We start from the raw sequence: 27,342 nt of genomic DNA, 5'->3' as shown, positions 1-27,342 counted from the left end.
AGTTTGAAACCATTGCTCCATGTCCTGGTCTCTGGAGCCCTGGAAAACCTGTCCCCTCTTCAAAATTGCATCCTTTCAAATATTTAAACATGGCTATCACTTCCCATCTTAACCTTCTTTTTGTAAGGCTAAACATTCCCAGCTCCCTAAGCCGCTCCTTATAGGACATGGCTTCCAGACCTTTAACCATTTTAGTCGCCCTCCTCTAGACACATTCCAGGTTGTCAACATCCTTTTTGAATTGAGGTGCCCAAAACTGGACACAATACTCCAGATGAGGTCTGACCAAAGCAGAATAGAGTGGTACTATCACTTTGCTTGATCTAGACACTATACTCCTATTGATGCAACCAAGAATCACATTGGCTTTTTTGGCAGCATCACACTGCTGACTCATGTTCAGCTTGTGGTCTACCAAGATTCCTAGATCCCTTTCACATGTACTGTTGTCTAGCCAGGTGTCTTCCATCCTATATCAGTTTCAACGGCATGTAGACTTAGCTGAGTGCTCAGTCTTTTCAATTCATATTGGTATTGTCCTGCCTGAATTACCAATACTGTCCTCCTGGTACTAGAGGCAACTTCCAAAGTTCTAATAACAGTTCTATACTAGGAGGAAGTTTCATGGAACTCTGTGGGGATTACTACTGAGCTCACATGTACAAGGTTGCACTGTTAGTCACAAAACACCAAGGAACCGAAACATAGAGACTTATCATGCAACACGCATTCCAATGCCTCAGAGCCCCCAACAGCTCTACTCTTCTTGTCCCAAGGTCACACAGAAGCCAAAGCAATCATTGGCATAATTGACCCCTGCAGAGCAGCTACATTTGATGTATGTTTCATCCCGTTTGATTGTACATAAAGGGGCATAATGTTAGTTAAAAATTAAAACACATAACAGGCACTCTGCTGGTTTTTTATAAGAAGATTGCTATAAGAAGAAAATTCTAAATTTGCCAGCAGAAGAAAGCTGAGTAATAAAATTGTGTTACTACTTTTATCATTCCTTCAGGGCCAAAGAAGAAATAATCCAGCTGAGTGAAATATCAACATCATTGGAACTGTGTTTGGAGTTTTCATTGGAAGCCAAGACAACAGACGTAGACAGTGGATCATAAAAACTTTAGCGCTGACTTGGGTAAACATATCCTTCACTGATGGGTATGTTGTCCCATTTAATGATGTGTGTACGACTGGCTTAATGGAATGTGTTTATTATAAAGCAGAGCTAGAACAGAGCTCTTACTGTATGTTCTGATTAAGGCAGCTGTAAGTTCTGAGTGTAGGATGATGTGTGCCTTCTTGTACACTCATCCCATCAACACAACTGGCCTGCTAGCAGACAAGATGAGCCAGTAGGTCAAGAAGCACATCTGCAGTATCATGAAATTGTTTGTTACTTAATTTGTCATTTTTGTATTTCTACTGCTTGGGATAGGGGTGAAGTTGGCTTTCTGGAAGGTTTGGGTTACCTTGTCTGGAGATGGCACCACCTGCTACTGCCTCTTAGGCAACCTAGCAACTCAGCCAGTTGCTAGGCTACCTGTCCCATCTACATGCTACACAAGCAGGGTAAGAGCCACTTACCTATGAGCAGCTACTGGCCTGGTATTTTAGATGCCCCAGTCATATGGTAGCATTTGAGATACTGGTCACGTGTGTGTTTCTAGTAAAATTAGTAAAGTTTTTCCCCATCAGATGCTGATTCTGGAAGAACAAGCTATGCAACAAGGCCAGTGCCCCAGGACTGAGTCATTTAAATATGGCCCCAGTTGTGTAGGAACAACTCACAGATAAGGGATCAGTCGTACTGTCTGGCTAATACATTAAGCATGCCAGAATGCTCTTCTTCTCACCAAGGAGATGTGCAAAGTTGTCAAGCAGTCAGAATGGATGAGTTTCATTCTGTTGATGTGTTTGTCCAATTCTCTCTCACTTGCATAACTGCCCGTCATCACTCTCACAGTTAACTCCTACAACAAAGCAAACATGCCTCATACCAAAGATACTGACTTTGACACAGAGGAGGAGGCATTAGAAGAGCAGTCTATATTCCTGAGGACTAGTAGGATTTCCACCACAGCAATCATTACCCAGAGCCTAGAAAAGTTACCTTTTGGACTAAAACACCTCAATTCCTCCTGGAAGCATAGCCTACGAGATTCTGGGCATTGTAGTACACAAAAGTAAATTTTCAAATCTCTGTGTATCCTCCAATAAAAGCAGGGTTTAAATTTATGGGTGGGGCAGGCTTTTAGTTCCAAGCACCATTAGCAAACTATATGGCCAAAGAAAATTCCATTTTACAAATTAAAAGAAGCAGAGTGCACATTATATTTAGAATCAGAATACTGCAGTCTGAAAATATGTAGTTTCATTTTGAAAGATTTCCTAGCTTTACAACTTTGTTGGTGCTCCAGTTCTGTCAAAGGCTGGTGTAAGAACAATCTTGAAAAGGAGCATCAACACGTAATTAGAACTGGAAGATTAGTGGAATGATATTTGTAAAATGATGAATACCATAACCCATACATTTGATGTCATGTCTGGCACTTCTGGAGCATTTTTTGGCATTTGTCTACCAGTCTTTCAGTTCTGTTTGTATATGGGAAATGATCTAAAGTCAGAAAACAGCAGACAAAAGGTCTTGAGAAAGGTACTCAATAACTTTCGTAGGAAGCACTGAACTCATCAAGATCAACTCATGATCTTATGCCACATACATTCAAAGAACACTGATATAACTGAATATTACTGGATATATTTGACTTTGGACATCGTCGTTGTTTAGTCGTGTCCGACTCTTCGTGACCCCATGGACCAGAGCACGCCAGGCCCTCCTATTTTCCACTGCCTCCCGGAGATGGGTCAAATTCAGGTTGGTTGCTTCGATGACCCTGTCCAACCATCTCATCCTCTGTCGTCCCCTTCTCCTCTTGCTGTCACACTTTCCTAACATCAAGATCTTTTTAAAGGAGTCTTCTTGGAATCCCAAGACGGAATTAAGATTGCCAGAAGAAATATCAACCACCTCAGATATGCAGATGATACCACTCTGATGGCAGAGAGTGAGGAGGAATTAAGGAACATTGTAATGAGGTTAAAAGAGGAGAGTGCAAAAAACGGTCTGAAGCTCAACATCAAAAAAACTAAGACCATGGCCACTGGTCCCATCACCTCATGGCAAATGGAAGGGGAAGATATGGAGGCAGTGACAGATTTTACTTTCTTGGGCCCCATGATCACTGCAGATGGTGAGAGCAGCCACGAAATTAAAAGACACCTGCTTCTTGGGAGGAAAGCGATGACAAACCTTGACAGCATCTTAAAAAGCAGAGACATCATCTTGCCAACAAAAGTCTGAATAGTCAGACCTATGGTTTTTCCTGTAATGATGTATGGAAGTGGGAGCTGGACTATAAAGAAAGCAGACCACCAAAGAATTGATGCTTTTGAATTGTGGTGCTGGAGGCGACTCTTGAGAGTCCCCTGGACTGCAAGGAGAACAAACCTATCAATTCTAAAGGAAATCAACCCTGAGTGCTCACTGGAAGGACAGATCCTGAAGCCGAGGCTCCAATACTTTGGCCATCTCATGAGAAGAGAAGACTCCCTGGAAAAGACGCTGATGTTAGGAAAGTGTGAAGGCAGGAGGAGAAGGGGACAACAGAGGATGAGATGGCTGGACAGTGTCATCGAAGTTACCAGCATGAATTTGACCAAAATCCGGGAGGCAGTGGAAGACAGGAGGGCCTGGCATGCACTGGTCCATGGGGTCACAAAGAGTCGGACACGACTAAACGACTGAACAACAACAACAACACAAGGCCTCATCTAGAGTACTGTGTCCAGTTCTGGACACTGCACTTTAAGAAGGATGGCAACAAACTGGAACAAGTTCAGAGGAGGGCAACAAGGGGACTGGAAGTCAATCTCTATGAGAAGAGACTGAAAGAACTGGGCATGTTTAACCTTGAGAAAGGAAGATTGAGGGAAGATCTGATAGTACTTTTCAAGTCCTTGAAAGGTAGTCGTAGAGAGGAAGGGCGGGATCTGTTCTCATTCCAGACTGCAGGACACATAATAACTGGCTCAAGCTACAGGAAGGCAGATTTAGGCTGAATATCAGGAAAAACATCTTAATTGTCAGAGTTATACGACAATAGAACCAGTTACCTTGGGAGGTGGTGAGTGCTCCAACATTGGAGGCATTCAAGAGAAAACTGGACAACCATCGGTCAGATCTGTTTCAATTTGGATTCCTGCATTGAGCAAGTGGTTGAACACAATGGCCTTATAGGCCGCTTTCAGTTCATACATTCAATGATTATATAATAGTGCATTCTCTGTTACACTATTTTCAAAGAGGATGCCAAGACAGTGGAGAGATTTCACTTCCATTATGTGTCATAAGCTGTATCCAGTCATTCTCCTTGTCACACAATTACCACTGTGCGAGAATAGTGGGTATGTGTCCATTGGCTTTGCCCCCTGCTGAATATACCTATCACTGTTCCTGTAACTCTCTTCTGCTATCCCTTCCATGCTGAATACCCTCCCTTTTAAAAAAAAAATTGATGGACCTGCGGCTTCCCTCTGCAATATTCAGTCTCTAAAACACAGAAGGTTCCAGAGACAGAGGCTTATTGGAAAAGGTGATACAGTCGGTTCCTTCCTGTTGTCCTCTGCACTACAATAATCACATGGGGGAGCGGAATGGAAAATGACAGAAAAGGGCTGTTGCATTATATAGATGCATTATATAGATGGTGTCCACATGGGGGGAATACTGCCAATAACACTGGCTGAAATTATTTTCATTAGAATAGTATCTCACACTAGAGTAGGTCTGTCAGCTCCTCCATAAATTGAGTCAAATGGGCCTACATCAATGCAACTAACTACACTAAAGAACAAGACTTCAGACACTGTTTACCTTTCGAAATCGATGCTATCCTCATAATAGAATTCAAGTAAATTTTCTTACTGTCTTCACTCTAGGACAAAAAATCTCTTAAAGTCTACATATAATCAACTTTAGAGTCTTAGAAACGAACTCCAGATTATGTATTGTTGAAATTCGGACACTGTATTCTTTGCCACTGTTGTCTGGGACTGTAAAACACAACATCCTATTGAAATTAATGGTGTAGTGTAAAATCGCAACCTCTGTGCAAGCATTCAGATTAATCCTGATGATAAGACAAAACAAGTGAAACACACTAAATTTTGCATAGAATCTTACAGGGAAAATAATGCTCATTCATGCTAAGGAACTTGACCATTCACACCAGCAGGGACTCATGTCTGCAATAATTCTTAATATATTGACAAATAAAGTCCTTCAGTATTATATGCAGAAGAACGTTATACCCTGCAGCGAATGTTGTCCTTTTAAGATTTATTTGATGATGGTTTAGCAATAGTCTCAGAAAGGGAGTAGTACCCTTGCTTCAGACACATGAAGGCAACTTCCACACAGAAAAAACAACAAGCAGGAGATATGAGGGTAGATTTTAGATCAGACAACTTTCTTTCCCCCCCGCCCCCCCCCACAGAATAAAAATATCATCTGTTCCAAAGCTTCTCAACATAAAAAAAGGATCAACCTCACTTCAGGTTAAATGTAATAATTGCAAGTTATATGAATAATAACAGCTATTCGTGGGTGCTAATACATTAACACCATGCCACTGACACTCAGCAGTGTGAAGATGAGATCTCTTCACTCTGTGCCCTGAAAAGCAGCAGGCTGTGAAGCAGTATACTTATACCCCAGCTTTAATAAACACCCTTGTTGCTCAGTTGCTAGGTGCTTTTGCAAGGGTTTTAATGACACATTTCTCTATAGCTGAAAGAAACAGCTGGATAGCTCCAGATAGCATTTCCCTTTAATACTGAAATTTCCACTACTAATGCATTTATGTCTCAGTTAGTTCAGAAAATGCTTTACAATCTATATTACTCTCAGTATTACTGATAATAGAAAACTGAGGGTTATCTAATTAACTAACTACAGAGAACTAAGTTTAGTCTATCAGAACCCAGTTTTCTGATCCAAACTCCCTCCAATGGCTAGATGACAATACTTGCTCAAGTACACGATAAAGATGGAGTCAAATTTAGACAGGAGACATTAGTCAACTAGTAACTTCTAGTTCATTCAAAAAGAGTTTTTTTTTCCACCACAGCATCTAGAAAAAGAATTTCTACTTTGACAAATAGAGTGGCAAGAAAACAGGGAAATTCCTTCTGAATTAAAGATAGGTGGATGGACAGTTGAGTGTGAGAGAAACAAATAAAAATATCAAGTGTTCAATTCCTCTCTTGATTCCTGGGATACGGGACAGCCTGTGTGGCTGTGTGCAAGCTGCACAGCTCCAGAAAGAGGGACTGGTAAACACCTGTGGGTATTTTCATACATGGAAAACACTGGGAAGGATCACCATAAATTGGAATCAATTTGAAAGCACTTAATGGCTGGAATCCAACTACAAAATTACATGAGTACAGGCCCATCAGCACAAATTTCACCTGTGACTTGTCACAAGTTAAGAGGTAAAGGAGTAACACAACTGGAATGCAGCAACAAATGTCTACATCAGATTCTTAACTTGCAGCAATTTACAGGTGGATTGTACATCTGGGCATAACTAGAATCTTCCTAAACTGTAAACGTCAGGCTACATGTTTAACACAGCTGAGATCTATGATGTGGCAGCCCTAGCAGCAAAGAGGTGTGGAACATCAAAGAGAAGAAACATACTAGATACATGTTAACACCATTGCATTCTGTTTTATAAATGAAAAACAGGAAGCTATGATGATGAGAGGAGGAATATCTAAGATTTTTCCATCTGATGATTTTTAAGAATGGGATGTTTGGATTTTTTGGGGGCTACAAATCCCATAATTCTCCATTTTGCAAGTTCTACCTGACAGTCAGACACCTAGACATACCTCATCAGGTAAGACTGCAAGGCTTTAAGGCCTAACTAGGCCTAGCTCTGCCCAAATTACTTGTTCCTCCCACAGTGCTAGCTGAGAACTTTCTTTCTGAACAGCAATCTAGGCATTCCAATTTAGGCTGTTCTCCTAGTTAACCCATATTCATGTGTCTGTAGGGGCTCTTGTCTGTCAGGTAGAAGTCCCAGGAAGGAGAATTATGGGCTCTGTAATCCAAAAAATGTGATAATCCCATCCCTAGTGATCTTTTCATGCCATGTCTCCCTAGCCACTTACTCCAACCACTTTGTTTCCGCTTATAAAACTGGTACTTGGTTTAAGGGAAATCATAGAAGCAGTGGTTTTCTTAAGGGTAAGTCGAAAGCTTCTGGTGATAGGGATCAATCACACTGTCCCCCAAAGAGACGGTGGACACAGTCTCTATATGCTGCTGCTGATATGACAGAAGCAACAGCAGTAGCAAGTAGAAATAATTCTTGATGTGAAGAGATATAAACAGAAAGTTCCCTGAAGATGTCTATTGTGATAACTCTTGAATTTGTTCATACATGATCTAAAATCAAATGTGAGAAGTGGCCAAATTTGTTGCTGACACAAAATTAAAATGATTAAAACTCAAGTGTAGCAGGAGAACAAGTCATAGGATTCTGCGAAGCTAGCAATCTGTTTATTGCAAGTATGTGCTTCAAATAACCAAACAGATGGCTATACACGTGGACATCACCATATGGTCAATATAGAAGTGTGGTGCTAGAGGAGAGCTTTTCAAATACCCTGGACTGCCAGAAAGACAAACAAGTGGTCCTAGAACAAATTAAGCTTGAATTATCTCTGCAGGCAAAATGCTGAAACTGAGTTTGTCCTACTTTGGTTACATCACAAGAAGGCAGGATTCACTAGAAAGAACAATAATACTAGGAAAGGTTGAAGGGAATAGCAAAAGAGGAAAATGCAATATAAGATGGTTTGACTCATTAAAGGAAGCCACAGGCTTGAATTTATAAGAGGTGAGCATAGCAGTTGAGGACTGTTATTTTGGATGACTGATATTTTGTAGATGGCTTATTCATAGGGTTGCCATGAGTTAGCGGTGTCTTGACAGCACATAAGAAGAAAACTAAAGTGTGTTGCATAGAGGTCTGAAAGGATCCTTCCAATCTGGTCTGGGTGAATGAACATTAAAATAGAAAACACGATTAAATGTAAAAAGTTATGATGATGCATATCAGGACAATTTTTTTTGCACACATCTGTTTTGCATTTATACTGATGGGTCCTGAGCTGGCAATGACTGACTGTGAAGGAGATAATGGGACTGTGGTGGATAGTTTGATGAAGATGTCAGCCTTGTTTATGACTGCTGTGAAAAAAGCAAATTCCGTGTTGGGCAAGATTTGGAGGGGGAAAAGACCTGAAAATAGAATTGTGACTAATGTGTTGTCTCTGCACAAATACATGATGCAATCACACCTGGAATGCTGTTTACATTTCCGGTCACTGCACCTCACAAAGGATATTTTAAAGGTGGAGAAATGAGCAACCAATATGACCACGGAGCTGGAAAAACTCCCCTGTAAGGAAAAATTAAAATATGTGGGGCTGTTTGGCTCTGGGGGCAGGGGAATGAGCATGTTTTTCACAGATCTTATAATACTAGAACATGGGATCATTCACTGAAACTGAACTGTGGGAGATTCACAACACATTGAAAAAAAATACTCTTTCACACAATGCATTGCCAACTTGCACTTTGCCATGCCTTATGGAATTTGTTATGACAAATTTGCTTTCAGCAGCTAATCAGAACATCCAAAAGCAGGGAAGAGGGAAATTTGAACCTGTAAGAGGGCCAGGATGGGTTGGAACCCAATAATGGGAGTGCTTTGTTTCAGTTGTTCTTATGGGAATCTGTGTGGTAGCTCCTGCTAAGAGGCTGAGTGGAAATGCCATACAGTGGCAATGTTCCAGAAACAAAAAACTAGCTACAGTAAATGGTTAGGACAGGAAGCAACTAATTAGTATCTACAGTATCTATCTATCTATCTATCTATCTATCTATCTATCTATCTATCTATCTATCTATCTATCTACCTACCTACCTACCTACCTACCTACCTACCTACCTACCTACCTACCTACCTACCTACCTACCTACCTACCTACCTACCTACCTACCGTATTTCTCGGCATAAAAGACGACTTTTTTGGCCCCAAAAACATGCCTCCAAGTGGGGGGGGTCGTCTTGTACGCCGGGTGCACTTCATTTGGGCCAGGAAGGAACTGCTGCCACCACTGAGTAAGTGACGCGGGGCTGCACCGGCCGGAGAGGAAGGCAGGCGGGCAGGCAGGCGGTTGGTCCGGAGGGAGGAAGGGAAGCAAAGCCGGCCATGCCTGAGCGGCCAGAGCCCGCTGCCCCGCGCCGCTGAGCCTGCTCGACCGTGCGCTGCCAGAGAGCTGCTTCTCCTTCCCCTCCTCCCCCTCCGCCCGCTTCCCTTCCCTTCTCGCCCTTGCAGCTGAGCCAGCTCGCCTGCTCAAACGTGCGCCGCTGGAGAGCTGCTTCTCCTTCTCCTCCTCCCCCTCCCCCACTGCCCGCTTCCCTTCCCTTCTCACCCTTGCCCCAAAAACATGCCTCCAAATGGGGGGGGTCATCTAATATGCCCGGTATCTATCTATCTATCTATCTATCTATCTATCTATCTATCTATCTATCTATCTATCTATCTATCTATCTATCTATCTATCTATCTACACACACACACACACACACACACACACACACACACACACCAGTCCCATGCCATCCCTACTATTAGGCAAAAGTATGTGACAGCCTCAAGTATCTGATTTTGGAATTATTTATCATTACACATTGTTGACACAAGTGCCAAACCATAGGAATTTATGCAGGATTTCATACTTCATAATGACTTAGAAATAGAGATGGGCATTATCCCCCAGTTCGACAGTTTGTCCTAGTTCATTTACCATCTCAACAGGTCTGCACCCTGCCTCCTCTGAGAGACACCCACTCAGAGGCAAGAGGAGGTGAGCCAGGGAAACCAAGACACTCCCACCAAGTAGGTGCCCACTGGAGGGGACAAGGTGCCAAACCACCAAACACCTTTAGGGGCAGTAAATGAACCAGGACAAACCACCAAACTGGCAGTTCAGGCCCACCTCTACTTAAGAATCCTTGGTTGATGTTCAGTCCTTTTAAGTGTGTCTCCAGCATCCATACAGTATATACCATATCTCAGCTGTTTCTCTTTGAAGTCTAGTTCTGTAGTGGATCTTTTCTAAAATAGTCACTTTTAGGTCATTCAAAGAGTGTCCAGGTAGATTGGAATGTTCTGATGTTCAGGCCTGTAATTGTGTTGATGAAGTAGAACGGGGGACAAAACTGGTCATCTGGGTTTACAGCGAGATTTAATTTCCATCTCTGTACTAGTGTTGTGTAGTCTGTTGTGTGGCCATAGTAGTTTGAGACTGGAAGTTGTTGTTAGCAAGTATGGGCCTGTCATCAATGGCTTGGGAGAGTGAAGTATTCTTGTCAAGAATGGGTTATACAACATGAGATTGAGTATCAATCAAGGGTTCTTAACTCAAGTACTTTCTTGTCCATGAAAAGTGAGCAGGTTAGTTTTTACTTCCTGTGCAGCATAGGGTCAAAGAAAAATAGCTAAATAGTTTGCGAATCTGCAAGTTTGCGAAGTTTATTATTTTCCTAAGAATTATGGACACTGATGCAATTGTTATATTAAAAGCTGATGACCATGACACATTTCCTACATAAGTTGTATACTAGGTTATGATACACTACTACTCTTCATATCGCTGGAAAACATCTGAGGTACTATCCACCATCTGTACAATCTTACATTTTTTGAGCTTGCTGCTGCTTCCTGTCAAGTTGTTTCTGACTTGTGGTTTATCATGGTCATCCCCAGTGAACTTCCATGACTGGATGGAGATACAAACCCAAGTTTCCTCAGTACTAGTCTGCCACTCTAGTCACAACACCCATTTGTGCTGTCCCTAATTATTCAATCAGACCTATATTCCACTGAGTTTAATAAACTTTATCCCAGTTGGTATAAAATTACAGCCCAAATTGGATTACCAACTTTAGCTGAAGTATTAAAAACATTTCAACAGAAAACTCCACTGCAGTTCAATTGTTTTCAATTCTACAGCAAACTATTTCTATTTGTGAATAGCAGAAAACCAGTTTTACTACCCATTTACTTCCAACAGTCTTCTTTTCAATCTGCTGTTTCCGTACTGCCCTTAAATAGTTATTAACATCCCTTAAATAGTTATTTACATCAGTGGTTCTTAATGTGGGCGATAATGCCCCCCAGGGGGCGATTTCATTTTTCAGGGGGGCGGTAGAACGAAAAGGGGCAGCGTGGGGGCGCTGGAGCAAGCCAAACCTGTGAAGATGGCTGCAGCCTTTTTACATTGTGCATGAATATATATTTTCCTCCAATTTTAATTTAGTTTCAGACTTTTTGTCTTGAAATTTTTAGTTCCTGAATTTGTTTTTATGCCCTTTTTATATTTCTTTTTGTGTCTTAAAATTCACTTGCAACTAAATCATCAAATGTTACTTTTTGGGGGGCATTTCATTTTCTTGGAATTAAATTTTGTTTTCAGGGATCATTGGATTTAAGTGTCTTAAATAAATAAATAAATAAATAAATAAATAAATAAATAAATAAATAAATAAATAAATAAATAAATAAATAAATAAATAAATAAATAAATAAATAAATAAATAAATAAATAAGAAAGAAAGAAAGATATCATCACCGCGGGGAGGGGGGCGATGATAACTTCCTCAATGGTTCAAGGGGGCGTTTCTTTCAAAAAGGTTAAGAACCACTGATTTACATCATGAAAATAAACAGAGCTGCTCGTCTATTTTTCTTATAGTGTGGAATATCTAAGCAGGAGTTGCATTTTTAAATTATTATTATTTTAATTTATGTGCTTTAAAAGCTGTTCTTAATTCAATTATGTTAATATTGTTTAATTGTGTTTTAATGTAACTCACTTTGTTAGTATTTATACTGTACTTTTTAAAAATCACCTGTTGTGAGCTCATACTGTGAGCCAGTTTGGTTAGTTATGAAAGAAAGGCTGCATATAAATCAAATGTAATTAAATCAAATTAAATCAATAAAGAAAGACAGTTTCACCACAATTTGATGTGGTGACAGAACTGCAATAAACAGCAACCCACAAACATTCTACACGTGTCACTTATTCAGTTATCATTACAGGAGTGAAATTAGATTACTTAATCTTATTTTATATAAAATAATCCTACCTCTTAATCATAACCAGATTATTGGATTACTCTGAGCAAAATCACATGATAAAATATTTCAATCCAAACAGTCAAAACTATGACAATAATATTTTAAATCAAAGCACACAGTCTGAGTGGAACATAGCAGCCCCTTTACACTACAGGAAAAATGAGAACAAAGTTTCAGTTTCAGGAAAAAGACAAAAGAAGGGCATTATCGAGTGGAATCGAATGTTTGGAACATTCTGTTTCTCTTCCAAGATACAGACTTACAACACAGAGACTGCTTGTTTGAATCCAGAGGTACCTTTTCATGAAATTCTGTATATGGACAAAGTCTTCCTTTCCCAGAAATAGGCTCCTGCTCACAGCAGGGCTCCTTCCATTAGCAAAAGACTCCTTCCATTAATGGAAGCTCCTTCTGTTCACAGTAGGAAATCTCTGGACCCAATAGTTTTATTTAGCAGGCTTTATGTTTTTTCAAGATCACTCACAGTTCTCTGTAGTTTTTATAGGCTTGTACCATTTTTAGTCAGTTTCCAATTATTTTTCCAATTATTTTGTATGTGTGTGATTACTTAACATAGACTGTTCCACAGAAAATGGTTATGTTCAGGTAAATTATTTTTTCCTATAATATTGTTTTCAGATAGAGAAGTGGGTGTAATGTATATAATAACTGTGTCATCACTCTGGATTACTCAAATCATCATATTATATGACATGCAGTACATAGAAACATTATGATTTTATAAGCAGGTACCTCTGAATATGGTGTGAATGTGAGCAATGAAGCTCTCTTTCCCAATTCTCATGAAATTCCCAAGTGGCATCATCTTCTTGGGTGCATGAAAGTTTATGACTTAAAAAAAAACCCTTCTCTCAAGGCGATATAAGAATTCCAAGTGCTGCCTTCTTCCCCAGGAAGAACCTGGAAGACCTAACTTCCTTGGCAGGCAACAAATGCAACAAGCATAGACTCAAGTACTAACATTCACCTGCACACTCATGAACTCACACTCAATTACCCCCACCCATCTCTAAGCCATCTTTACACCTTTTGTAGCTTCTGTGTTCTGTGCTCTCAAGTCACATCCAACTAATAGAGTTCTCAAGATAAGAGAGATATTTAAGGAGTGGTTTTACCAGTTCTCCACCCCCATGGGTTTACGTGGTTTAGAAGGGATTCAAACCCAGCCCCCCCCCCGAGTCCTAATCTATCGTTCTGTCCACTACACCATGTTGGATACCCTGCTTATAACACACTCTGTAGTCTAATTCATGTTAAATGTTTTGCTACAAAGAAGATGGTCTGAATTTCTGATTTGGTTGATTAAGTCTTTTGCTAATTGGCACTCAACACAGTCTGCGACAGTAGTGGCATAGTGTGGACCATAGAAAGAATGCAACCAGTGAGAAAGCTTTAGAGAATTTCATCTATCTTTTGGACTTGGTCAACCATATCACATCCAGGGGCTGCACATTCATGGTGTGGTGAAGACCATCTCAGTATTCCCATTTGGAATCTGGCTAGGTCAGTCGTGCTAACACATCCCTCATTATAGCTTGTCTGTTAGTATTGTTGTGTGCCACCAAGCTGCCTATGACTTATGAGGAGCCTATGTATCAATGAGTGACTTACAAAATGTTCAGTTCTTAACAGCCCTTTCCAGACACTGTAAACTTGAGGCTGTGGCCTCCTTTGTTGAACCAATCCATCTCATATTTGGTCTTCCTTTTATCCTACTGCCTTCAACTTTTCATAACATTATTGCTTACTTGGCTTTAATGAAGTTGTCCTTTGTTCAGCTCATTTATTGCATCTTTCTGATGGGTTGGGCAATGATTCAGGGTTCATTGAAAAAGTGTATCATAAGAGCTGGCAATCCAATGGACCAGCACCTACACTGAGCTATTTGCTTAATCATCATGCAGTTATCTGAGGCTCAGACCACATATTAAAGTAAACACATATTTCGTCCTTTTACAACATTAACCCTTTATGCCTGCAAACCATTCAGTGCTACACGCCTTCAGACATGTAGACATGCGGACAAAGCTATACTATCTCCCAAGTTGCAAGTGTAAGCCAGTGTTCCAATACAGACTGAGGCATGGTCATGTTAAAGTGAACACATAGGCCCAAATCTTGTTGCTTAACTATATCCATAGAAAACAAACAGGGCACCTTCCAATAGCCCCTATTCAGGTTTTCAAGTGTACAACATTCCAACAGGCACATGCCTATCTGTAAAACCAAACAGGAGAAACATTTATTGACAGCAAGAAGCTGCAGGAATTACTCCATTCGCCTTCCACAGGGGTAACTAAGCGACAAGATTTTGGCCATAGGATTTTCCTGTTAAGCATGTTCTGCTTCCAAATACAAGTCCAGCTTCCAATGATGCTCTGGATTTTTTGTCATCACAGATTTTTGAATACTCTGACGCTTCTGCACTTCTATTACAATAGTATGGGGGAAACAAACCAAGCTTAAATAGCTTCCTCAATGCACACGAGAGGAAAGTGTTAAAAAGTAAAAGTAATATATTTACCTGGGTCTTCTATAGATAAATGTTTTGTTAACCACTGAACAATGTCTGAACCTAGAAAGAAAATTATAGTATCATTAAGATGTATGCACCAAATTACAGAAAGAACAAACATTTACTTTTCTGAGATAATTCACTTTCATTAAGCTATGTAAAGCTACCATCCTATGTACATGTATCTGTTGAAAGCTCTATTGGCACAGTATGGAAATTTATGGCTTAAAAACCTTTAGTTACACAGCAGAAAAAGTTGAAGAAAATGCAGAGTACAATTAGCTTCAAGTCTCCCCTCAGTATTGCTTAGTTCTCCTCAGCTGGCATTTACTGTCTAAATAATTCATTCATATAACACTAATAAGTGAAAAGAATAAAATGTTCCGTTAATTGACAATTCTTTATAGATCAAAAGTGAACAACATTTTGTCAAAAATAGTGACTGGTTTCTTGAACAGATCTTAATTGACTAACTAGCTTCATGACTAACTATATGACTTGCTGATGGACTAAATACATTGCTCTAACTGTCTTCAGACTGTCTGACTGGAAAAAAGGCAGAACAACCTTCGGTTTCTCCCAATAGGGCTACACTGTGTTTCACAAGGGGAAAAAAATCAGCCATGGCAGAAATATACTTCAGGAACACTGTGGTCGTATTTTCACAAGAATCTCTATTGCACACACATCACTTGAGGTATTCTGACATGGAAAAGAGCTGGCACACAAATGATTCAGGATTTGTTTGTTTCCATATTGTTTGTCCCATGCTTACTCTCAGACATAGTTTAAAAGCTTCAACTCAATCTTAATGCAGCGTAGTTGGAACAGTTTTGATAGTGGCCTACATTGATTTATCCTATATATCCACTATATAAAAGTTCATGCATCATATGTACATCATTCTAATAAGAAGCATTTGATAAAGTATTGAGAAACTCTTCTGATCAGAGCTAAATCTGTACTGTAGTCATATTTTGTAGAGAAATTATACATAATCTTTCAACGCAGAATTCATTTCCCTTTTGCTTTTCACAAAATTACATTCCTACCTCCCAGTAAAGTTTACATATGGAGATGATGCCACAGTATAGGCGGCAGTGTTTTCATCACCATCACTGTCACCATTGTTATAGACATCTAATTAATTTATATACCACTTAAGCCTTTTGGTTCTGATCATGGGGCGTTCTTGGCAAAGATACTGGAGTGGCTTGCCATTTCCTACTCCAGGTGGATTGCGTTTAGTCGGAACTCTCCACTATGTCCTGTCCGTCTTGGGTGTCCCTGCACGGCATAGCCCATAGCTTCTCTGAGTTACTCAAGCCCCTTCGCCATGACAAGGCAGCAATCCATGAAGAGGAGGAGGCTCTTGAGAATCCCCTGGACTGCAAGGAGAACCTATCAGTTCTAAAGGAAATCAACCCTGAGTGCTCACTGGAAGGACAGATCCTGAAGCTGAGGCTCCAGTACTTTGGCCATCTCATGAGAAGAAAAGAGTCCTTGGAAAAAACCTTGATGTTAGGAAGGTGTGATGGCAAGAGGAGAAGGGGACGACCGAGGATGAGATGGCTGGACAGTGTCTGCGAAGCAACCAACATGAACCTGACACAACTCCAGGAGGCAGTAGAAGACAGGAGGGCCTGGCGTGCTCTGGTCCATGGGGTCACGAAGAGTCGGACACGACTAAACGACTAAACACACACACACACACACACATAAGTCATCTCTACCAGTATAGACAAGAGCCTCATGGCACAGTGGTTAAACCGCTGTACTGCAGCCAAAACTGTACTCACGACGGTCAGTATTCCAATGCCTAGTATTTTCTCCTCACAGAATTTGAGGAGAGCTATACAGAAACCAAAGTGGGAAACAATATAATGTCCTCTTAGCGGTCAGCATTTATATCACATTAGCTGCTGAATTCAGATCATGCTTTGTAATGTATTTGTGTACATGCAACCTTTTGCATAGGTCTTCACATGTTCTCAGGTTCCATTTGGAATTCAATGTACACACACCCCACAATGTTTCTAGGATGCTGCATTTGACAAACCATAGACCTGAGAAAAAGTTCCTGAGTATGCAGCAAAACTTTGGATAAATTAGCGGTTCTCAAGCCTCCATTTAATTACAAATTCTAATTAGAACCTCAGTTACATAACATGGTGTTACGAGGAGTAAGAGGCAAGAATACTGAAGAATATTATTAAATCACCACAAACGTGTCCACCCACTTGACAAGAGATGTAACACTACATTTCCTGAAAGACACAATGCACGAACATAAGAATTTGGGTTTAGGAAGATAACTTTTAGATATATCATTTGATCACAGAATTAGATTTGTATAATAGATTGCATAAGACACATCTCACAGTGAGGAGGCAGTGAGAAAAAATATATGTATGAGAAAATGGATGATGTTTGAGGCCACCAGAGCAAGACATTTCATATGTATTCAAAACATTTGGTCAATGCTCTCAGTAAACCAGATTAAAATTGGCAGAAATTATCGATCATTATAATCTTTATGGATCTGAAGCAGTTTAATAACAGTCACAGAGCAATTTTGATGATGGCAAAGAAATTCAATTACTCCGGTTTAATATCAAGAATCCAGTGTTTCTGATGTTCAGCTTTATCCACTAAGCATAACGTTGTTCCCATAAAACACAATGTTACATGTGACTATTAATTGTATGGTCTGTCTATATTTGAGATATAGAGTCCTGCTAACCTATTTAATTAATTTCTGTCACTTATTTAATTCAACTTGTTAAACATTTAAAAAGTGTGGAGAAGCTGAAGGGTGCCGATTCTATTTGAATTCACTGAGCTTGTACAGTGTTCCCATACTTAATGCACAGATGATGATGATGATGATGATGATGATGATGATGATGATGATAAAGAACTTGGCAAAGTTAGCATCAGAAGAGGAATATTTCAAGGAGATTCTTTGTCATCACTGTTGTTTAACATCTCACTAAGAAACGATATATTTTGGAATAGAACTCTGTATCTCTGACTACCATGCCTCAGATCCAAGCAGGATGAAGCATTTAGAATTGAAAAAAAGAAGAAGGGGGAGTAACTTTTCACTACTTTTTAAAAAGAATATGTATTAAGTAACAAGCATGGTATTGATGCCATAAAAATACATCAGGATTCATAGCAAACTGAGTAGTTTAGATAGTGTCTCTCCTTCTTTCTGATAGCACAATTGAACTAAACCTGTTTTTCTGTTTGCTCTCTTTTCTTAAGATTTATTTTGAAAAGGAGTCTAGATCTACCACTCTACTGATACTGAGAACACTGACAGAGCAACAACAATTTCATGTTAACAGAAATTATATTTCTGGTGCATCTACCAAAGGATTTCTTTCCCATGGTGACTCAATATTTTTAAAAGTAAATAAAATAACCAGTCTATTTCCCACCAGATGTAGTCTGTCAAGACACTTCAATTAGTCCAAAGCCTTTGTGTGTTATTTTAGAATACGTGCAAAAATGCCTTTCCTTCCTGAAGATGCCCTGAGTGTGAGTTTTCATAACTCAGTTGCAAAGAATTCAGAAACAGAAAGGAGAAGGAAGGGGTAAGCAACAGTAGGCTAAGTAAAAGAGGCTGTTTGATTCACTTTCATTTATGGTGCCACAACAGTGCCAGGTTTTCCCGTCTTCTTTTTCCCCCCAAGTTATATCCCACACCTAAGCTAAACTCTTTCACTAAAAAGCATCAGTAACACTGCAATTGGCACGTTGATACCCTCTTCCATAGCACACTAACAGCTGTTTGTGAGTGTTAATTTTACCAATATAAAGCATATTAGTCACCCAGAGATATTTCAACTTGTAGCATTAGTACTGATAGAGTGCCAATGCTAGGGCAGACATGATCTCATTTCCTTCTCTTTCCATCTCTCTCTCCAGTCCTTACAGAATTCAGCAGTACTGGTATAGTTTAAGGGGAATGCCTAGTCCAATGAGTATGAAGAGCAGTGCTTTTTACACATGAGCAAGAAAATCTCGGTATTGTATTTGTTCACATGAAGAGCCAACTCATCCTTCTCACAGAGAAAGCTGTGGTGAGGGACACAGGGCTAGGCATTCCCTCTAATCATGTTAACAATGCTGGATTCTATAATGACTCTTCCCCCACAGAGAGAGAGAGACAGAAATAGAGAGAGAAAGAGAGAGTTCTGTCAGTGACTATGAATTGAGGTAGCGAAATATATAGTCACCTTTTTAAGAGATGTTGTATCTCAAACTACTAGTGAAGAAACTCAAGAGATCCTATTCTGTTTCATCTCTCTAAGCTACAGGAAGTTGACTTATATGTAATCAGGCTATTTATACATTCAGCCCAGCAGTTATCTACTATGATTGCGATTTCCCCCCATTATTTTCTACATATCTGAAGATGGCAAGTTTGAGCCTAAGAACCTTCTGCATGCTCTTATGATTGAGATATGGTCTCTTCTACAAGATTCATTCTGAGACCTATGTCCCTCTGTAGTTATGTGTTTATGTCTCTTTCGACACTAACATATAATCAGTTCCATTGGATCCCAGAGGCTTTATGTAATATCCCATGAGTCTTTTAAATCACATAATTTGCTCACAAGACAGTTCAGCAGCTCCAGAGGGCAGACCAAACTGGGTCCACCCAGAAGGGCAATCATGAAAATTAGATGCAATGAAGGGTGAAAAAACAAAAGCAGTATTTTTTTAATTGCATCTGTACAAGACTGGGGTTGAAAATCAGAATAATTGCCATTTTAAAAAAGTAACATTAGATTTTCATGTTTCTGAAAAGTAACTACTAGTTCAGTGTTGATTGTTAGTTCAGTTCTTACTACTGAAGAATATCAAATGGATGTATTTAGTATTAACTGTCTTTGTTGTAGCTGCTATGGGTTGCTTCCATACAAGGCACTTTTATGATGCTTTGGTATTGCCTTTCTACAGTAGATAGACAATTAAGTTAGTGGTTTTCTGCTCGCAGGATGCGATATTTCTCATTTTAAAAAACTTGACATTGCACATTCCCATGAGCAAAACCCTACTATAAGTGTACTCTGAATTACCACTTTTCAGAAGAGGACCTACTTATTCCTTTAATTAATACAGTTGATTTCTTTTCCCTTTCTTGCAAACTGGAATCTGCATTCACAATTAGTTCACAGCCACAGCTAACCATAAACTGAATAAGCAAGTTCTCTGTCTCCCTGGCTAATAGATTATTAATGCTTTCTGAACACTAGTAATGGTGTATGAGATCCATACATGCAAAGTACTGGGTGGCTAGTATCTAGACATTCCAGTAAAACTCCTACAAGTCCATCATCTCCAGTATGCTCAGCAGTCTATGGTCCAGTGCAAAGAACCTGCTTGCAGAAGTTTGGTTTCCTTGAACTTGTAGCTTGTTTCACATCCAGTTGATCAGAAGCATGAGTGCTTAACATTTAAAGCAAAACAAACCTCTGCTCCAAACCACTTTAATGCAGTTCTGCTTTTTTTCACTGACAACAGGGATGACACACTTTAACAATGAATAGTGTTGTTTTCCTGTCTCCTAAATATCATAATTCTTTGAAGAGGTCAGAGGAACAAGAGGTGAACTGTACCTTCAGAGCAAACCTAGTTAAATTAGCCCATTTCCATGCAACATAAATGAAAATGAGCCAGCTGTCTCAACTGTTCTGCCTTAGTTAATTGCATAATATTGAAAGCAGATCGACCCAATTGCTTTTTTATTAGGAAATTATTTGTTAGTCTGCTTGTATACATATAAAAAAGCAAAAGCAAAGAAATCCAAGACAATTTCATACGAAGAGGTGTTTTTTTCTCGAGGGAGAAAATATTGTCATCTTTCCATGTCAAACAAATGATAGAACCTTCTAGGTATGATAGCATCCCACTCCCACTCCCTTTCTCTTATATATCTATCTTCAGAGAATTTTGACAATTATTAGTATTCATTCACATTGCCAGCTTAAATACCCAGAGTAAAAACAGGCATTTATGTTGTCATGAATGAATCAAAGGTTCTACATGGACCTGCACTATCAGCTTGCTTCTGGCATAACTTCATCTCTACTCAGGTGGTAAAATGTGAGTTAAATCATCAAAAGAGGGAAAGGGAACATACTAGCACACAGACATACACCATTCCATTCTGTTTCCAGCATTTTTGCTTATTTGGGGAGACTCCATGGGCAGAGGTCTCTTCCTCTCTTCAGAAAAGGCTCTCTTTTTCTTCCTATCCAATGCTTCTCTCATAAGCAGAATGATGACCCTTCAGGATGTGTGTCTAGCATGCTCTTCTCCTTTCCTGATGATTTAACCTCTATGCTGAATGCCTGAATGAAGCTCTTAACATTCACAAAACTGGAAAATGTTAGACAGGTATCTAGGAACACAGAAACTGGGGTTTTAGTTGGAGTCACTCAGATTGTTTCTGGGTTGCATTTACAACCCAGAGGACTGTATAGTGTATGTTATTTTTGTCATATTCTGAGATCTAGGTCTTCAATATTCAAAGCATTTTGTCTCCAAGACAAAATATTTGGAATAATTGAACCATGTTTCATAGGTACCATCCAAAGTCTTGTTGTTTTGCTTGCTTGAGTGTGTCAGTGTTCATGAGGCATAAATATTGGTGCTCTAGAGCAGGCTATTCTGAGGATCCTGAAATGTAAGAACGTACTTCCTTTCCAAAACCAAACACTCAGTCCTAGATGGCAGACCCCAAAGATAGAAGGATATGTTATGCACTCATAGCTGGTGACTCCAATTTCAGGGGTGCTGTGAATATACTCCAGGTTAGTTCACACTTTATAGAGGCCATCCAAGGTCCTGAACTCCCTCCCCAGAATAGGTTCAGCACCTTGGATAACTCCTATAAAGTGAAAAGCAAAGCCATAAACTTCAAATTGAAGACACCAGCAGCTCCTCATCTTATAGTGAAAATCATATTACAAGTAGCTTCATCATATAGTTTCAACACAGCTGTAATGATTTGTACCACTTATTAACAAAATATTAGTAAAATTTACAATGTATTACTCTTAAAGTAACTACTAACAGATTCCAAGGTATTATGTAAAAATTAATATTGAGTAATGCCTAGTAGGCTAAAGGAATCGAGGCTGCCCTTTGTAAAGATGGCAGCAGCAGTTTCCCTATCCTAAATGAAGCCGCAGCTGCCATATTTGCAAAGGGCAGTCAATCTCCCTTTTTACACGCTGTGGCGGTGAAGGCCAGATGGAGGCCTCAATGAGGACGGTGGTGATTACGGTAAGGGGGTGGTGGTGGTGGTGGTGGTGGTGGGTTGGGGGCTAAGGTAGGGAAAGGAAGTGATGTGGGTAGGCTGTGGGGGTGGTGGCTGCCTATCGGCCCACCAATCAGCTGATTGGCAGCTGGTAGACAGAATGTTTTTTTTTTAAATTACGAAGGACGAATAAAAATAGGAAAATATTCATTGATCCGTATTCATCAGGACTTAAAATTTGACAAATACGGATTGATGAATATTTAACGAATCACTTTTTTCGTAGAAAAAAATCCTTTTTATATTCATCCCCATCTCTAATCTTTACATATGCTACCTTGTTTAATGCTATGTGGTGCATTTACAGTAGAAGGAGGATCTGAAACAACAGCTGCCTAGAGTGGTCCGGTGGTCCAGATAGGTGGGGTATAAATCAAATAAATAAATAAATAAATAAATAAATAAATAAATAAATAAATAATAAACAATGGTTGCAATCCCAGTGGTGCAAAAAATAATAAATCCTCAACAACTACATGATGCATTTGATGTTTATCAGTCAGAGAAATGAGTTATTGTAATAGGGAGACATTTCTGTATCTCACAAACTGCTGAATATCTTAGTAAAGCATCTTATGCCTGTTTCTAGATTTCCCCAGTGAAAAGCCGGGGCAAGATTGAAGCATACTGCACACCGCAGGAGGATTTATTAAAGATATTTAAAATGTACTTTGGGCACTAGTTCCCTTTTGTCTTCTGTAGTAAACAATTATGTAGTTAAAATTAAGTGAAACAAAGCTCAAAATATTGTTACCAGCATAACCCTATATTTATATATTATTTATTTATTTAACTTATATGCCACCCACTCTACCCTAAGGTCTCTGGGTGGCTTAGAACAATTAAAATACAATAAAAAGATTAAACAACTAAGATACAATTGAAATATATACTCTAAAAATTCCCATCAGGACCCACAGTTGATATTATTTCAATTAAAAGCCTTCTGGAACAGGAAGGTTTTGACCTGGCACCAAAATGTTATCAGCATTGGCACCAGGCAAATCTCAATTGGGATGGCATTCCATAGTCTGGGGGCAGCTGCCAAGAAGGCCCTTTGTCTACAAGCCGTCCCTCTTACCTCCTTGAGGGATGGCTCTTTCAAAAGGTCCCCCTGGCTAGCTCTTAACTGCCGGGTAGGTTCATATGGAAGGAGGTGGTGCTTCAGGTATCCAGGCCCAAGCCGTTTAGGGCTTTATATGTCAAAACAAGCACTTTGAATTGGGCTTGGGCAGCAACTGGTAGCCAGTGTAATTTAAACAGAATCGGCTTGTGTTCTCTAGCGGTCCCACCACTCACCAGTCACGCAGCTCGATTCTGGACCAGTTGCAGCTACTGGACCATCTTCAAGGGCAGCCCCACGTAGAGCGCATTGCAATAATCTATACAAGATGTTACCAATGTGTGTGTAACTGTCATGAGACTCCACTCGTCCAGGTAGGGCCATAGCTGGTACAATTTCCACAGCTGAAGGAAGGCGCCCCTGGCCACCGAGTCCACCTGGGCTTTCAGAGTTAGACTGGGGTGCAGGAGCACCCCAGGCTGCGGACCCTGTCCCTTAGGGGGAGTGTAACCCCATTCAGGGCAGTGAAATGGCCTACCAGCCTGTCCGGCGAAGCACCTGCTAACAGCACTTCCGTCTTGTCTGGATTGAGTTTCAATTTATTAACCCTCATTCAGTCCATTACCAGGTCCAGACACGAGTTCAGCACAGAAACCACGTCACCTGGATTGGTGGAAAACAAGAGGTAGAGCTGGGTGTGGTCAGCATATTGCTGACTCCTCAGCCCAAAACTCCTGATGACCTCTCCCAGCGGTTTCATGTAGCTGTTAAACAGCATGTGGGACAGTATCAAGCCCTGAGGAACTCCATGACATAAACGCTATGGGACAGATCAACTGTCCCCCAGCACCACCCTCTGGACACGGTCATCCAGGAAGGAGCGTAAAGCGGTGCCCCCAACTCCCAACCCAGCCAGCCTATCCTGAAGGACACCATGGTCGATGGTGTCGAAAGCTGCTGAGAGGTCCAGGAGTATCAACAGGGTCACACTCCCCCTGTCTCTCCCAGCAAAGGTCATCGTACAGGGTGACCAAGGCAGTCTCCATACCAAAACCCGGCCTGAAACCCAATTGAAATGTATCCAGAAAATCCGTTTCATCCAGCAGCGCCTGGAGTTGCCCAGCCACAACCCCCTCCAATACTTTGCCCAAATAAAGGAGATTCGCCACTGGTCAGTAGTTAACCACCAGCCTTGGGTCCAGATTAGGCTTTTAAAGGAGTAGATGAATTGCCGCCTTTTTCAAGGTGGTAGGGACCACTCCCTCTCTCAAAGAGGCATTCACGGCCTTCTGGACCCAGGTGCGAACCCCCCTGGCAGATCTTCCAATTAGCCAAGATGGGCAAGGGTTGAGCGGAATGGTGGTAGAATGGACAGATCCAAGCACCCTGTCCACATCCTCAGGCCTCAACAATTGAAACCCATCCATTAGTATTTGACCTAAGCACGGCACACTGGACACATCCTTTGATTCTGCAGTAACGGTGGAGTCCAACCCACTGCAAATCTGAGCGACTTTCCCGTCAAAATGAGTGGCAAACTCATCACAGTGAGCTGATGATCAGTCTGGGACCTCCACTGGATTTCTCAGTTGAAGATTCCGGACCACCCGAAACAGCTCTGCTCGACGACATTCTGAGGAAGCAATATGGGCTCTGTGTTCGATCAGACTCCCAGCGGGACTTCCTCCACCTGCACTCCAGCCGTCTCCCCTCTCGCTTCATCGCCCGCAGTTCAGAAGTATACCAAGGAGCTGTCTGGGCTCGGTGAGCAGGGAGAGGGCGCTTAGGCGCACTCGTGTCAACCGCCCAGGTCATCTCCCTATTCCATAGGGTGACCTGAGCTTCGACAGGAGCGCCAACCATATCAGACAGATAATCCCCCAGAGCATTCAGGAAACCTTCTGGATCCATTAGTCTCTGGGGGCAGATCATCTTAATAGATCCCCCACCCTTGTAGATGGAAGAAGAAGCTAATAGACTACACTTGACCAGGAAGTGGTCTGACCATGACAATGGGGTCACAACCAGCCCCTCCACATCCAAACCACCACCTTCCAGTCCTGTTGAGAAAACCAGGTCCAAGGTGTGGCCTTTCTCATGTGTCAGGCCGATGACACATTGAGACAGTCCCATGGTTGTCATGGCGGCCATGAAGTCCTGAGCCTCCCCAGTAAATGAAGCCTCGGCATGGATGTTGATGTCCCCCAACACCAACAGCCTGGGAGTCCTCAACACCAGGTTCAATACTACATCTGTCAGCTCAGGCAGGGAGACTGTTGGTATGCAGCAGGGTGGGTGGTACACCAACAGAATCCCTAATCTGTCTCGTAAGCCCAACACCAATACAGGCCCTCAAGACCTGTATCTCAAAGGAATAGGAAGCCTGGTCAAAGACATAAATCACCTATAGGCTATAGCAACTCCCCCTCCCCAACCCTCCAAGTGACATTGGTGCTGGACAGAGTAACCAGGCAGACACAGGTGGGAGAGGGGAACACCACCCTCCTCTCCCACCCAGGTCTCAGTAATGCACACCAGGTCAGCACCCTCATCCAGAATTACATAATGGATGAGGGCAGTCTCATTTTGTACTGACCTGGCATTCATCAACTGCACTGTGTGGCTCGAGGGTTTGCTGATATGGTCACCTGATACCACCTGGTTGGGGGTAGGACTAGAAGAGGGGATAGATGTAAGATATCTAACCTCTCTTCTCCTAGGTGGGCATGTTCTACCCCCACTGCCATTCCTTCCCCTACCCAGCACCACCTCAATGATGAACACCTTCATAATTTCAGTGTTTACTTTTTGGGGAGTAAATAAGGTCTCTCTACACAAAATGCAATAATATGGTGGTTATAAGGAATACAAGGTAAAACTATAGTATGGGAAATGTACCAACATATGAAAGAATTCTGTTAGGAAAAAGTCATGAGAAAAGAATGATTGAAAAATGATTGAATGATTGAATTGCAGATTTATTCCCAAAGTTGAGTTACATCAGCATGGTGGATGCCCAAGTAAAAAGAAGGAAGAATAACTGTTCAAATTCACTAACCCTTCACTAGGGTTAGAAACAAGGAAAACGCCAGGCTTTTAATTTTGTGGCTGCTGTCCCCATCTGCAGTGATCATGGAGTCCAAGAAATAAAATCTCTCACTGCCTCCATATTTTCCCCTTCCATTTGCCAGGAGGTGATGGGACCAGTGGCCATGATCTTAGTTTTTTTGATGTTGAGCTTCAGATTATTTTTGTGCTCTCTTCTTTCACCCTCATTATGAGGTTCTTTAATTCCTCCTCACTCTCTGCCATCAGAGTGATATCATCTGCATATCTGAGGTTGTTGATATTTCTTCCAGCAATCTTAATTCCGGTTTGGGATTCCTCCAGTCCAGCCTTTTGCATGATGTATTTTGCATATAAGTTAAATAAGCAGTGGGTCCACACAGTCAAAGGCTTTTGCATAATCAATGAAGCAGAAGTAGCTGTTTTTCTGGAACTCTCTGGCTTTCTCCATAATCCAGCGCTAAAGAATTTCAAAAGAAGATCAATCTATACTTTATTGTTGTTGTTATGGAGAAAGCCATTATGGATTAATCCCTTCTTTGGGATTGGGATGTAGATTGATCTTTTCCAATCCTCTGGCCACTGCTGAGTTTTCCAAACTTGCTGGCATATTGAGTGTAGCACCTTAACAGTGTCAGCTTTTAAGATTATAAATAGTTCAACTGGAATGCCTTCACCTCCACTGGCCTTCTTGTTAGCCATGCTTTCTAAGGCCCACTTCACTTTCCAGGATGTATGGCTCAAGATCAGCAACCACGCTATTTGGGTTGTCCGGGACATCCAGATATTTCTGGCATAATTCCTCTTTGTATTCTTGCTACCTCTTCTTGATATCTTCTGTTTCTCTTAGGTCCCTACCATTTTTGTCCTTTATCATGTCCATCCTTGGACAAAATATTCCTTTAATATCTCCAATTTTCTTGAACAGATCTCTGGTTTTTCCCTTTCTATTATTTTCCTCTATTTCTTTGCACTGTTCATTTAAGAAGGCCCTCTTGTCCCTCCTTGCTATTCTTTGGAAGTCTGGATTCAACTTTCTGT

The 27,342-nt window shown here is 40.8% G+C and overlaps 1 protein-coding gene across 7 annotated transcripts in view; it reads right to left on the bottom strand.

The window, feature by feature from the left end:
• RGS7 (regulator of G protein signaling 7) overlaps positions 1 to 27,342 on the bottom strand; it is a 206,945-nt gene that overhangs the window by 49,358 nt on the left and 130,245 nt on the right. For all 7 annotated transcript variants that reach the window (XM_078383119.1, XM_020787368.3, XM_020787383.3 and 4 more), the window contains exon 4: positions 14,843 to 14,893. In XM_078383119.1, the coding sequence (XP_078239245.1) occupies positions 14,843 to 14,893 (51 nt within the window). The remainder of the gene's footprint in view (positions 1 to 14,842; positions 14,894 to 27,342) is intronic.

Source organism: Pogona vitticeps, chromosome 1 (assembly GCF_051106095.1).
Source record: "Pogona vitticeps strain Pit_001003342236 chromosome 1, PviZW2.1, whole genome shotgun sequence".
Classification (NCBI taxonomy): domain Eukaryota; kingdom Metazoa; phylum Chordata; class Lepidosauria; order Squamata; family Agamidae; genus Pogona; species Pogona vitticeps.
Note: the sequence above shows the minus strand (reverse complement) of the source record. Positions and strands in the feature narration are given on the sequence as shown.